The 14851-nt window shown below is 39.9% G+C and overlaps 1 protein-coding gene across 1 annotated transcript; it reads right to left on the bottom strand.

The window, feature by feature from the left end:
- Window positions 1-230: 230 nt before the first annotated feature.
- Window positions 231-14671, bottom strand: LOC108666894. Its single transcript, XM_018153845.2, has 7 exons — window positions 14617-14671; window positions 13373-14031; window positions 11777-11858; window positions 11397-11522; window positions 6810-6980; window positions 6378-6553; window positions 231-5732 (listed from the first exon to the last, which is right to left on the bottom strand). Exons 2-7 carry the CDS (start codon window positions 13943-13945, stop codon window positions 1422-1424), a joined length of 5439 nt encoding a protein of 1812 aa, XP_018009334.2. The 5' UTR covers window positions 13946-14031; window positions 14617-14671; the 3' UTR covers window positions 231-1421.
- Window positions 14672-14851: the final 180 nt, after the last annotated feature.

Raw genomic sequence — 14851 nt, 5'->3', positions numbered from 1 at the left:
ACTAGCTTCCCTATGTCCGCTTTTCGGTCTACATTCCAGTCCCCGAATCAGACAGCTACAAGCGCCTGGTACCTATTCTGCCAACTCTTGCCCTACTCTCCGGATACTATAAAGTCGGCAAGGAGGTTCTGACCAGTCGCTGATTGCGATCAGTTGGTCAACTGATCCAGAATAACTCTTACGCGAACTTAGCAACTCTGGGGCAGAGGCTGAAGCATACCCCGAATTTTGTTAGGGATTTACCACGAAACAAAAATTTTCATCGAATTTTTTTAATTGCAACCGCAGCATTTACTTCAAGTTCGTTCACTATTTCCACTTCGAACCAATCTTCTCGAGGCTGGGTCGAGATTCACTTCTTATATTGTTGCCTTAATGGCTGTTACGTATGCCACTTCTTTGAAAAGAGCCTGTGGCATTATTCTTCTACAGGGGTCAGTAGCTCGGGCGATATCGACCTCATGGGGTCGAAGACGGAACTTAAAGGGTCAATAAATTGGTACAGGGTCGAAAAGCGGTCAATCAAGGAAAATAAAAAAATATATATATTTTGAGCTTTCAGAAACGGATATGTTTGTGGAAAAATTCAAAACTTGTTCAAATTTAAATCTACGAATCAAAAAAGCAATGAAACTTCGAGATATGAAGCAATGAAGCAATGAAACTTCGAGATTTGTCTTATGTCCTAGAAGCGAATTTGAACGAACGAGCTATTAGCGCGTTCGAAAGTGGCTCAGTCTCGTTTGCGGGTACCCACAAGATGGGAAACCTTCTTGTTTCCCGCAATCTCCCATTGTACCTGTGCCGGTTTCGTGCTGTTTTTTTATTAGTGTTTGAAACTTGCACTGTTTTTTGCACAAAGACTTAATTACAATACTAACTGTTGTCAATAACAATGTTGAGAAGAAATTTAAACAATATTATCCTGAGGATTTGAGATATGAATTTGTACCGTCACTTGCCAACGAAACCGGGCCCACGTATCTGTCTTGTGAAATACTAGTAGCAATGATGATGCTATGAAAGTTGCTAAATATAAAGCCATTCAGCAAGGATCCATTCCTTTATTTCTGCTACTCTTCAGAGAAAGAACAGCTTGTGAAAAGTTCAAATCACTATAAACTATGATCACCACATTGCAGGTTGCGTACTATCGCAGGGTTGCATGACTGGTTGCATGAAGAGCTGATTGACGTTGTACAAGGTTTTCGTGGTCAAGCATTCTTCGCACCGCCTAATAATACCTGATTTTAGCTGGTATAAGTAGACTTATGTAACTTATTTTGCTGAAAACACGCCTATGAAAAAAACACGCCTAAATTATCACATATCTCATTCCGTGCAAAATTCTCTAAAAATATGATTTTGCTGCTTACAATAATATTGTCGTGAAATTCGCAATCATGCACCGATGGATACAGTCATGGTTCTCCAGTCGTTGCTGATACAAGTTTCACATTGTTCTGATTGACGAAAAAACTTTCGTTTTTAACCTCCTTGCCATTTTGGGTGAAAACCAAAGGACTGTCAGGAGCTGTCAATGCCCTTGCACTGGCTCTGTTCTTGAAAGTTCCATTTGTGTTCCGCGTATGGCTGAAGACGGCTGCAGAGGCGTTAGAAGATGTAACCACTGTACTTCCAGTCACAACCGAAAAGAAAGCCGACCATTGACGCCGAACTGAACGCTCTCGACAAACGTGGAACACGAAAATAAAAAATCCTTGCAAAGTATTGAATATCGTAAACAAGTATGGAAAAACTGCCCCTCCACCTGTTATGGTCAAAAGACCAAAGATCCATGTAAATCCGAGTAAAAAGAAGACGCACACGGCCATGCTCAGCTGGTTGATCATGAGATTTCGATCAGACATGTTGGATGCTATTTTGGGTCTCTGGCACGCCGCTCCGTTGATTATTAGGATATACAATACCAAATTTATGGAGAGAGTAAGCACGAGAGGAGGTAAGAAGCCATACTTGAATCCTGTTGGGGAAATCCAGCAAATGAGGGTACCTAGGCTGTACTGGTCCCGACTGTCGTACAAAGCGCTGTCGTAAACCAGCATGCATACTATTGGTATGACAGGAAGACCCCAAGCACACATGGAAGCTTTCCAGAGGAATCTAGGAATGTAAATAGCAAAAACTTTAACAAACTTAAGGTACTGGTGGACTCCTTCTACCAACATCCAACCGAACGAGGCAAGAATAAAATAGTGGAGAGACACGGCAACGCTTCGGCAAAGTATCAAGTTCTGAGTTTGATTGATCCCAGCTAGAAAAATTACCATGCTAAAAAACACTGCAATCGATAAGTTGACCAATATCTTGTTTGTCAATGATCGCCGCCATTTTTTAAACAAGCAAAATGTAAGGAAAACCATCAGCAAACCGAAAATAGAGAGAAGTCCACCGATGGTTGTGAGATAGGATAATATTATGGCATGTTTTTGGTCGAGCTCTATATTATTGAAATTTATAAGAAGCGCAAAGTTAGTAAGATGATTACAAAAACACGTTGTTAGGTTGGAGATTTCACTAGATTTAATGCAACCATCCTGCGACCAGCCTCCTTTTCTACCATTCTTATTGAAGTCCCAAAAAACACAAATTGTATCGTTGCTTTCAAGCAATGGTTTAAATGAGACCACGACAGGCTGCTCCAAATCTCGTACTTCATAGTCTTTATATGTGGCCTGGATCACGTAGCTATTTAGGGTGTGCTGGGAGTAATCACTGTCGTCTCCCACAAAGAGACTTCCGTCTCGATAAACCATGAATGCCAAATTTACTCGTGTTTTGCTTCCGTTGTCGCGGACTTGGCTCAGGACTCTATTCGTAAGGTGGTTTGGTAAAACAATTTTAGCCATCACCCCATCATTTTTACTTTCATCAAAACCTGAACTTAGAGTTCTTGTTTCACTTTTACCGTTGATTTTTATATCCATATATCCAGTTATTGGCGAGTCAGAAGACAGGGCTAGACGTTTCACAGAAACCAATGGCTCGGATGCCTCTTTAAATATATCGTGACTAGAATCGTCCAGGCTCACTTTGAACGTCAGTTCTTCAATGGATTCCAAAAAGACATTAGTTGTGTTCAGACGATCATGCAAGTCTCGGAAAATATCATTCGAAGCCCTTAAAACACTGTCTACAGTTGAGACCAAGTCTTCCAGCTGGAGTTCATGTGAGTGATTCCTGTTCAGAGGACGTTGCGCGGCGCTTTGGAGCGCCAAGGCAGCGTAATGGACATCCGCGGCAATAAGACCTCTTGCATTCTTCGTTAAACGTGATAAGTTTGCCAAGTTGTGCAGCGTACTATTATTTTTTAACTCGTGTAGTAGTTTAGTTGTTGTCGATAGTGATCCTGAGCAAACTCCTGACAGAACATCACTCCAAAAATAGCCTTCTTGGAAACCTCCGAGGCAAGCTCGACTAACTGGACTACCATTTTCGTCTACGCATAGTTCTATAGGGAGGAACTCTCCCGGATTGTCCGTTTCCATGAAACTCAAATATTGTCCTGACCCGGACTCAAAATAAACGTCGTTAGGACATCCAATTATCGGACGGACCTCCACAACCTCGCAGTTTTTGTATTCTTCACTTACTGTTTGGAGTCTCTGGAGTATGTATGAGTGATCTGTTTTGTAGGCTGGTGATATCGCGCTGACGAAAAGATGCACGTTCTCGTATTTACCGGTAACAGATCCATCGGGAGATGAAAACATGCGGTTTGTTGATGTGTGCAAGCCAGATTCTAGCTCAGGGTCCATTTGCAATTTTGCAGCCAGGCAATCATTATACTTGGCTTCATTAGAAACGAAAGTGTTGTCATCTTCCGAAGAATTGTAAGCGGATTCTGAGGAATGTACCTTAACTGCGAACGCGTGCACGTTTTCCGGGTAACGCTTTAAAAATGTATTGGATTTCACCCACCTCGTAGGATTAGCAGCCCAAGCATAACAGTCGAAATAACCATACTTCGCAAACTCGGGTGCTTGTACTGTTCCGACCATTTGTACAGAAGACGAAAATGAAACAGGTCTTAGATATCCATTCACGAAGCATTTCAAAGATCCAACTATCACATTCTTCATCATAGTGATTTCTACATCAAATGGTTCTTTGTTTGAGAGGGAAAGTGAGAGGACAGGTGTCTCTGTTCTCGTTTCACGTATTTCGCAAAGGAGTCCGGGAGAGCCTTGGATACTGCTGTTGACGAGCCGCCATCCATTTCTCTCAATTATTCCATCAGTTTTTCGGAAGTCAGGATCAGGGATCCAGTTGTAATATTGTATTTCAGGATCGTCTTCAGTGCCTATTAAGATTCCTGAAGACATATAAACAAACTGGAAATGAAAGTCCGCCAAAAGTTTCTTGTAGACCCAGTTCATGAATCCAATCCACGGTTTTGGTAGCTGTGCTCCAATGCTAGAACAACGTCTGTGAGCATCTTCGAAATTAGAAGGAGTTGCGTTCATTGGTACTATGCACGTGAAGCGACCAGTGTCGTATACAGGAGCTAATGAAGGCTCATGGCGCATATTACATTGAGGAGAACTCGTTACAAGTCCTAGTTCTTCTGCAGAGAGCCGTGATGTGAGACCATCAACAAGTTCTGTAATGTTCACCATCGTTAAGTAAGGAAGGGAATCATTACAGGAAAGAGTGAATAACTGCCTAGAAATGAAATCAACACCTGTGCATTCCTTCTCAAACATTGGATGACCTGGAGCCCAAGACAAATTGTTGTTGAGTTGAATGTTGTTTTTAGCTGACTTGAGGGAAACCAGAGGACCAAATTTGTTTATCCTTTTGAGCGACACCCAAGAAATGGTTTGACCCGATTTCTCATGCAGGATCTTTGTAAGTAAACCATAAAAAGTAGAAGCATCGACCTTCGTGAGCTCTGCGTCTACTATATCATTCTCTTTGCCTGTCACGTAAGCATTTTCAAAGGCTTGAGCCCAAGATGCCGAGGCTACGACGGCCACACAAAGATCAGTCAAGATGTTAGTGTAACCCCGAGGGCAGGCATCGAATCTTAGGCATTCGTGCGCTGGAGGAGGAATTATTTTAGCTCCGTGATTGAAGTCTGGAGTGCATATTCCTGGAATGGGCCTGCCATTCTTTGCCTGGCATTGCATTCGTTCTGGATAGACTGGGCCTGCTTGAGTGAAAGGCCAAGTTATAGTATTGTGGCGTGAGTCGATATGACGTTCCCTTATACAGGCAATAGCCAGTTTAATGGAAGAACCAGGAAAACTTTTTTCCAAGATATTATTCAGGCGAGTCATTCTAATATCCATTGCCATTTCAGAAGATATTTTTGCGTACAGATGAAACTTATACAACAAGCTCGGTAATTCTGATCCACTTGAGTAATTCTCAATTACAATAAGATCTTTCGGCATTTCGTCCAGGAAGGGAAATTCATGTTTATAAATGCCTCCCACAATGTTGAGTAGGCGTTCTGGATCGGCTGTCGAATCTGGTGTGAAAACATTCAGGATGTAGGTTTTCCATTCTCTCAGTGTGAGCAACACTTCATTGCTCTTAATTGTGTCGTTCCCGTGAAGACTCCATGACTCACACGAGTATGTCCCTTGTCTGACGGGCATCATATCCACGCCGGGGCCGGTCACGGGAAGAAGTCTGGACTTGCTGGGGTCGTGCACCGTCGACGGATGGATAGTACTTGAGTTCATTCCCAAGTACACGTAATCCTAGAATAGCAAAAAAATATATAACTCAGTACTCACTGCAGTGAGTGACAGAGAGCATATTTTCACGAAAACTTGAGGTCACGGACAGACGGACGGACAGACAGACGGACAGACAGACGGACGGACATGGCGAGCACAATAGTGCATTTTTGCCATAAATGAGAAAATGCGCTAAAAAAATCTAAACCATCTACCCTAACAAAATTTAGAGTCGCCCCAGCTCCTGGTAATCCAAATCAGAAGCTGACGCGTCTGTAAATTTTCACTGGGATATATCTTACTACATGTTCCGTTGAAATAGCACTGCGGATAAGTTTTGTCCGAATTAAGTCACTTGTATCTTTAAAAAGCTTATGAATTATTGTCTACATTGATGTATTTTCCAAATATCGAGTTTTTGTTTAGTTGTGCTAGTTATAGTTTTCAAAATTTCCAAGGCTGTCTAATCTACTCTAAGCAATTGCCTAAGTTTTATACGTGTTTCACATGTGCATTTTGCCAAAACGGGGAAACTAAATGAGAAATGTGATATCAAATATGATTAACTGTGAAAAAAATCCACGAATAGGTAGGGGGGACCTCAAATTTTGAAAAATTTTGAAACTGAAAAGTTATACCTCCACTTTCCTTACATTAATTCCGTACCTTCTTCCAGAAGACGTTCCAGTTCATAGGTACTATTTTCTCGCCGCTGCTTTTGTTATAGAGGTCGCATGACAGAGTGAGTTTCAGAAATTCTTCAGAAGAGACGGCCATCCAATCCAAGGTCTGGACACTCGAAGAAACACGCAGCTCCATCTCGCTGACATCTCCTGCAGCCTCTGATGACACAAGAAAATATGTGAATATTATACCAGACGCAATAAGTTACACGGAATTCATTCGTAATGGTTAATGGTTGACATAAGTATATTGATTAAAACTCATCTTCTTATCTGGAAAAAATACTGCATTACTATGGATTATGAGTTGCTCATACGGGCAGCGTTAATTCATTGTATTTTCATTGCCATTCTAGCAGTTTAACTATTCTGGTCCTATCATTGTCGCCTCACATTTCAGGCAGGTATTTCTCACCATTAAGGTGATACCAGGATGGCTGCACTATGCATGCAAAAGTCAGCTCCTCAGCACATGATGATGAGCGATATTCGACCTCGACACTGTACACCGACAGCGCTGGACATCGGGACGAGTGTGGCTCTGTAACATCTTCATCTGTTGCCCAGCTCACGAACGATGCAATGCCTAGGTAGTGTCAGTGAATTTTGTTAGTCTGAGATGAACAAAACTTTAGACAAAACTCAGGTGACACAAGATCGGGTGCTAATTCATGAGATTACTTTTGAAATGGATCAAATAAATTATATGCATGCTAGGGTATCATTAAAAACAAAAGGGTCTTGCGTAAGCTTTTTGAGAAGAATTCATTTGGGCGAAATTTCCTTCTAATAGTCGAAAAATATGCACATTGCATTGCTTTCAGAAGCATTTTACTTGCTACCATGTTTGCGGAAGTGAGTTGCCAAAATCCACAGGGCACAAGGTAATGCTACTAACTCTGCTGCAGTCAATAAAAAATATAACTCAGCACTCACTGCAGTGAGTGACAGAGAGCGCATTTTCTCGTCGACGAAAAAGTGAAGTCACGGACGGACAGACAGACGGACAGACAGACGGACATGGCGAGCAGAATAGTGCATTTTTTCATAAATACGTGTGCGATTAACGACCAGAGAAATAGTTGATTTGAATTATCAAAGTCGGACAATTCTTCAGATGACGTTGGTAGATCGAAAGGAATATATCAGGAAGTAGTTTTAGTTTATTAACGACGTTTCGAATGTAACTAACATTCATTTTCAAGTTACAAAGAGCATTAAATATCAAAATTCTGGTGGAAATAAGTACATAACACATGTAAATAGGATACTATAGTAAAATTTTGAATCAGAAAATCACTCTGAAATCATTTCAAAGTTCAGCCAAATCCGGTAGTTAAGAAAGAGGTAGCAGGCGTCCAATTCGTAGAGACGATGCGGCTAGCCATCTTCGGTCGATTGATCTCAGGCCACTGCTTGCATGATGACCATGCTGGCGGGTTCCCTAAGCACTAAGCGAGTGACGGTCTGGTTGTGAGATTGTCGCGTGTGGTTCACTTGCCCTCCGGGTTGGAGGTAGCTAATGAGACAGCGTCTCGGTGTCTTGGTTGTTGATCCGAAGTGTCCGATGCAGTCCAAAAGATGAAGAAGTCTAATGAATCAAAACTGGCTCCGTGACAACCTTGACAACAACGTCAAACCCTGGACCATACCGAGCAATGGCAAATGCAAAAAAGTGGAAATTCTCCAAGAGGCCGGTGTAATCTGTAAATTTTGCTTCAAAGAAGGTTGTAGACTTCTTCATTATTTGGATTGCATTCGGGTAATTGCAGTAACGACTACGACATTGAACTGCCGTTTCTCCTACCATCTGAGACAAGCTCACAACCAGACCAGGTCTCAAAGTATTACAAAGAAGCGACTTCATTAACAGTCTTCGTGAAAACATTATCAAACTCCGAACTAAACGCGATAATGGCCTTCGCAAAAACTCGGGAGTTGTCCGAGAGGCCGTTGTGGTCTATAAATTTTGCTTCAAAGAAGGTTGTAGACTTCTTCATCTTTTGGACTGCATCGGACACTTCGGATCAACAACCAAGACACCGAGACGCTGTCTCATTAGCTACCTCCAACCCGGAGGGCAAGTGAACCACACGCGACAATCTCACAACCAGACCGTCACTCGCTTAGTGCTTAGGGAACCCGCCAGCATGGTCATCATGCAAGCAGTGGCCTGAGATCAATCGACCGAAGATGGCTAGCCGCATCGTCTCTACGAATTGGACGCCTGCTACCTCTTTCTTAACTACCGGATTTGGCTGAACTTTGAAATGATTTCAGAGTGATTTTCTGATTCAAAATTTTACTATAGTATCCTATTTACATGTGTTATGTACTTATTTCCACCAGAATTTTGATATTTAATGCTCTTTGTAACTTGAAAATGAATGTTAGTTACATTCGAAACGTCGTTAATAAACTAAAACTACTTCCTGATATATTCCTTTCGATCTACCAACGTCATCTGAAGAATTGTCCGACTTTGATAATTCAAATCAACTATTTCTCTGGTCGTTAATCGCACACGTATAAATCAACAAATTCTGCCATCTAAAACTAATTTTTCATAAATGAGAAGATGCGCTAAAAAGGCGGTGCGTGCGTGCAGAGTGTGTTTTCTGATGCCCTGATATGGATCGCTCCATGCAGTATCGCAATCTTTGCCATATATTTAAACCGTACCGTGTCATTTCGAGACATTCATGCTGAATAATCAAAGGATTGAATTTTCAACCGGTTTTTTCGTTGATAAGCTGAAATAGTTAATTAAGACGTATGGCGTTGGAAAAACTGTGTGTAAACATCCTGCCTGACAGAGATAATGCACGACCCAGCATGTTGAGTAAAAAGAGTCACGTAAACATGTAGTATTTTGTGCATGCTTTAACCTAGGTAAAAACAGCTATATTTCGCATAGCGTTATAATGTTATCTCGTAGAAATGAGGCACTCAGAATCAGTGGCATTGGCATTGTCACGTATCTATGTGATCTCCTCATATCTATGTGATCTATGTGATCTCCTTCCTCAAGACCGAGCTTTAAAACTAATAGTTTATATTCATTTTCTCCAAGTGATAGCAACGAAATATTGCATGGATTGAAGAATACTTGTATCAAGTCTCTTTTTGGAGCCTTCCAATTGTGAATGAAGTGTTTTTTACGTGCCTAAAAAGTTCAACTGTGAAATTGAGCAGTACTTCATGCCGCGAGTCAGCACATGGATCACGCCAACATTATTGGCACGTAAACTCACAGACCGCGTCAACATTATTGGCACGTGGAGTGAAGGGTAGCAGAACTTTAACCTTGTAGATCAAATGAGCACGCAAAGGTAATATATCATTTACGTTATTATCAGGTAATCTAATAAATTTCCAACGTGACAAAAACATGGCAGGAAATGCATATATAAATTCCGACAATCAGCAGTACGATATTCAAAACTCAAACTCAATGAACTGATTCCACTATCAGATCTTTAGTAGAAAATGAAGCTCAAAAGGATTGGATGGCGGTTTAAGAGCAAAACTTAAACTCGTTCATTTAAAAGCTTGTCGCTTCCTTGAACTCAAGAGTTGTCTATAATTGCCATCTCTGATAGTTTGTCCGCAGTTGATTTTATCGTTCATGTAACTTGCCGAATTTCTGACATGCTCGTGGACACGTTTTCGGCAGCAACATTAAGGTGAATTATCCTATCAGGAACTGGAACGCAGGATATCCCGCGACATTGTCCCTGTGGTTTGATCTATTCATGTCATGACGACAGCCGACAAATCGTTTGAAAACTATAATAAAACTGAAGATTGATTAGCCCCACGAGTGTAATTCGGAAGCGAACATAAATAATTGTTTGCTAAACTCCGTTCATTGTGAATACATCAATGCAGATTCAAAATATCAACAAAATTTTTCAAGACAGGTGGCTAAAACGGCGTGGAGAACTGAATAAAAGGTTCAGAAGTTGATTGACACTAACATATGTTGTGATAGTAGTGAAAATATGTTTTGTGAGCAGAAAACACATATTTTGATTGCAATTAAAATATGTTTGGATTGCAATGAACGTATGTCATGATTGCAGTGAACTATGTAATGATTGCAGTGAACTATGTGATGATTGCAGTGAGCATATATCTTTATTGCAAAAAATATATATTTTTACTGCAGGGAATATGCAGGGTTTGACAAAATAAGAAAATACCAAACATTATTTTTGAACATTTTATATACAATGAAAACTTGGCATATTTTACAGTTTATTTTTTAGAATATTTTTGGGCTCTATAACCGCAAAAAATTGCAAACCTTTCTGATTTTCAGACTAGCAATTTACTATTTGTATGAATCAATACCTCAGAGAATTGAGGCCGTGATTGCCGCAAAAAGTGGAGCTATACCACAACAAAATATTTTTTGTGGATTTTTAAGGTTTTCTCCTTATTTTGTCTAACCCTTGTATATTTTTATAGTAGTGAGTATATCTTTTAATTACTGTGAACACATATTTTGGCAGCAGTGAAAATATGATAAGATTACAGTAAATAATGCAGTGAACATATATTTTAATTTCGGTGAAAATTAATTGAACTGAGCAGTTCAATGGTTGAAGTGATCGTTATGATTGCAGTGAACATATGATAAGAAAGCAGTGAACGTATGAAAGGATTGCAGTGTACATACCCTATAATTGCAGATAACATAGATTGTGATTATAATGGATGTATATTTTGACTACAGCGAACATAGATTTTGATTGCAGGGAACATATTTTTCCCAATTCAGTTTAGACATGTCTTGAATACATCACATACATCTTGATTACAGTGAAGATATGTAATTAATGATTGCAGTGAGCGTGTGTTGTGATTGCAGTGAACAAATATTTTGATTACAGTGCTCAAAGGCTATAATTAAAGTAAACGTATGTAATGATTGCAGTAAGCATATGTTATGATTATAGTAAACAAAAATATTTTTATATCGATAAGTTACACTTACGTGGCACCTGCGAGATCCTCTGGTAATGCCCTCGATGGTTCGTAAGGCTGGTCCACACCAGAGAACTTCTGTTCACCATCACAGTTTGCAGGTACTCGCGAACTCTCATTATTTGGCCGTCGGATCCTGTGACATTTACATTTACTGTAATGCTTGAAAAACAAACCGGTTTGATGCCTCATATGATCAAATATGGCTCATCTACAACCGAAAAACATTATGCAGCTTGTATGTTCTACAATCTACATAATGAGTTCAGGAGTAACAATGTATAGTACAAACTTTGAATGCAGGAGGTTTAAGAAAGTCCTATCAAATTTACTGATATGCAAAATTAACAATTTAGTCATCAACTTTGCCTTTTCGATGGTCGCTCTCACCTTCTGTTTGCCGCTGCACGACGTCGTCGTCGAAGAGGAAACCGCCCTGCTGGCGACAGTGCCTGTGAGCGGCAGCCCAGCTCTGGAGGGAGAATAGATTTATTTTAATGATATTTACAGCACTGTGATGTTAAATGAACTTCAAAGTCATTTATCAGCGAAATGTTTAGAAAACAAGCATTAAAATATAAGATTATTTGTTTGGAGGATATAGTAATTATGAGAATTGCCAAATGCACAGCTAGTGCAATTGAAGAATAACTAGCTTGAAGTGAAGTGTCTTTCGGTGTTTTCGGTGTAAAATTGTAAAATATATATTAGCATAGCATAGCATAGCATAGTGAAGTCGGCGCTGAAGAATAGACCTGATATGGCCTGTCGCCGATTCTTGTACTTTTCGTGACTTGTCCATATAGTAGGAGATCTAAAAACAGGTCCTTCTTCCAGATCTTTTCCAAACTGTCGATAGTTTGAAATATTTACTAGACTTCCACCGGGCTCGATATGGTGCTAGTCACTTTAAGTCTGAACATATATTTCTCCATAGCTTTATCTAGTCTGTTCTTGAACGCGTTATATTAAAATAATTGCATGAATTTTGATTACACAGTATGTCAATGGTGAAGCATTGTTCAACTTTTGTCCCTGTCAAAATTGTGCGAAAAAGTTGTGAAAGCTAAAAAAAAACGATGTGCACAAAATTTTTGGTCATAGGTTAATTCCTTCATGACTCGTGAGTCCAGTGAAAATGTGAAAAGTCTGAAAAAAAACTCATACAAAAAAAAATTAAAATAAGAAGCACGTCATTCTCAGATGCCACAACAGGTAAAAATATTCACCATTAAATCGTCGTCTCTAGAATACATGTTCCCAGTTTCAATGCTTTATCTTGTCATTTTCGTTATTCGAGGGTCATAAAAAATTATGAAATACGAAGTAAAAACATATGTTTGAAAATTGCCCTCAAAATAAATTTTGGTAATCTAAGATTCGCAATTGTCAAAAACCATCGTTGTCTCTAGGATAAATGCTTCAATTTCCAAAGCTTGGTATTATCATCTTCATGTCCAAGTGTAACTCTAAATATGGCTAATTTCATTTAATTGTTACTAAGAAACTATGCTACAGTTGCTTGGAATTGTTGTTTGAGGTTCAGGGGAAAATTTTCAACGCTGCTAGTTCATTAGCGCATTTTCTCATTTATGGAAAAAATGCCCTATTGTGCTCGTCATGTGCGTCCGTCTGTCTGTCTGTCCGTCCGTGACATCACGTTTTCGTCGACGAGAAAATGCGCTCTCTGTCACTCACTGCAGTGAGCACTGATGAGTTTTATTTTTTTTTATTTATTGCGATAGTATCGCACAGGAGACTAAATATTCCTTAAGTCACAACGAGGAGTTGGATGTACGTTCTGATTTGCCCATCCCACCACCAAATAGATGGGCTATTCATTATGATGAATAATCTCTCATGCTTTCAGACCTGGAAAGTGTTTTCCGCCCTTATAATTTACTTTGTATTGGAACAAAAAGACTAGCATTCCTGCATCAATCATTAATTAAGGAGAATAGTTCCTTATTAAATTGAATATCTCACCTTTTTTGCACGCGGCCATAACAAGCATGGATAGCCGTGGCCTGTGACGTCACAACTTTGCAGGGGCGCTAGGGGTGCTGTGGACTTCACTGCATTCCTAGGCTTCCTGCGGCCTCCGCTGTGGCGCAAGGACGCAGTAATGGTGGCAGTCGATGACGCATTAGCGGTGGCAGTCGATGACGCATTAGAGGTGGCAGTTGATGACGCAGTAGCGGCAGCAGACGACAGTAACTCAAAAACCAATTCCCCTCCGCGGGAAGCAAAATTGCCTCTACTCGAAAATTCACGTTTCGCGGCCGATTGACTGGTATCTATATTGTTGGTCGGAGGATTTTCTAAATTCATTAAAACCTCACGGGATCGTAAAAGTTGATTTTCTTTTATAGATGCATTTAGATTTCCCGATATGAAATTTATTGCAGGCTGATGGTGGTGGTTCAAATTAAAATGATCGTTAGCTACATCTTTCAGATTCAGAGAGTTTGTATTTTCACCCCATGCTGGCTTTGAAAACTGGAATAGGCACAAAAAACGGAGAAGATTTATTTTCAATAGTTTCCAGCTTAAACGCATAATGTTCAGGGAATGTTAGATTGTTTCCCCGCTATGAACTTGGCTAGTGGCAGTTCTGGATCTGCAGCTCCCGATTTTTTCTTCACCTGAGAAAAAAATCAACAGCTTAACTGGTGTTTTTATGCGATGAATATGGTTAAGGATGAATGATGAATGTTCGTTGATACTTTAAGATGAACATGACGATTTTAATTTAGATTAATTTTGAATTGTTAACATTCGGTTGAATAAAAGTGATATTACTGCTACTGAAGTAATTTGAATAATGTTTATAGTGACCCAAACCATTCTGCAATAGCCGGAGCTCGAATAAAGTAATTGGATAAATAATTTCTTGACTTTGAAAAGTAACTCAAAAAAATTTCCTATTCCTTCAAATATCAGTTTTCTCAAAATTAATTAACCAGAGTTCTAAAATAATTTTTCATTCATTACCGAAATGCTCATATACGTATTAGTTGAACATAATTTTTGTTATTTACTGATTCCACCTTATGTGAATTTGTCTTCGGTATATTTTTATTTTCATCAGTGCTAACGTCTTAAAACTTATACACCCGTTGAATCTAAATCCGTGACCTTATTCCTATTACATAATTACAAAATACTATTTTTTAAAATGCACAAATTGTATCAACATTCGGAAGCGTAAAGCAACACCAACGAGTTACCTGAAGATGCAGCTGAGCGCTGTTCAACACTGGCGCTAGCTGACGCGGGTTGCCGACACATGCACGCCCCTGGCCGGACATGGCTCGCGAGATAAGGCCCGACGGTAGCGGCGACGCGTAATGCAGCTCCTGTGTGAAGGGTAAAAGGCGAACAATCTTTAAAATGCAGTCCTTCAGTTATTGAACTCACCAGGTTTTCCCAATGACTGGCGAGCCTTCAAAGAAATGAGGTCAT

The sequence above is a fragment of the Hyalella azteca genome, unplaced genomic scaffold (genome assembly GCF_000764305.2).
Source record: "Hyalella azteca isolate HAZT.00-mixed unplaced genomic scaffold, Hazt_2.0.2 contig13460, whole genome shotgun sequence".
In the NCBI taxonomy this organism is placed as follows: domain Eukaryota; kingdom Metazoa; phylum Arthropoda; class Malacostraca; order Amphipoda; family Hyalellidae; genus Hyalella; species Hyalella azteca.
The sequence above is the reverse complement of the archived record's forward strand: the minus strand, read 5'-3'. Positions and strand labels throughout refer to the sequence as shown.

Bases quoted from the DNA above. Each gene is read 5' to 3' on its own strand.
- LOC108666894 (XM_018153845.2), bottom strand. From the start codon at position 13,945: ATGCGTTTAAGCTGGAAACTATTGAAAATAAATCTTCTCCGTTTTTTG. The intron at 11,859-13,372 runs GTGAGATATTCA...TTCTCCCTCCAG, and splicing joins TATGGCCGCGTGCAAAAAAG to AGCTGGGCTGCCGCTCACAG. The intron at 11,523-11,776 runs GTGAGAGCGACC...TAAATGTCACAG, and splicing joins CGTGCAGCGGCAAACAGAAG to GATCCGACGGCCAAATAATG.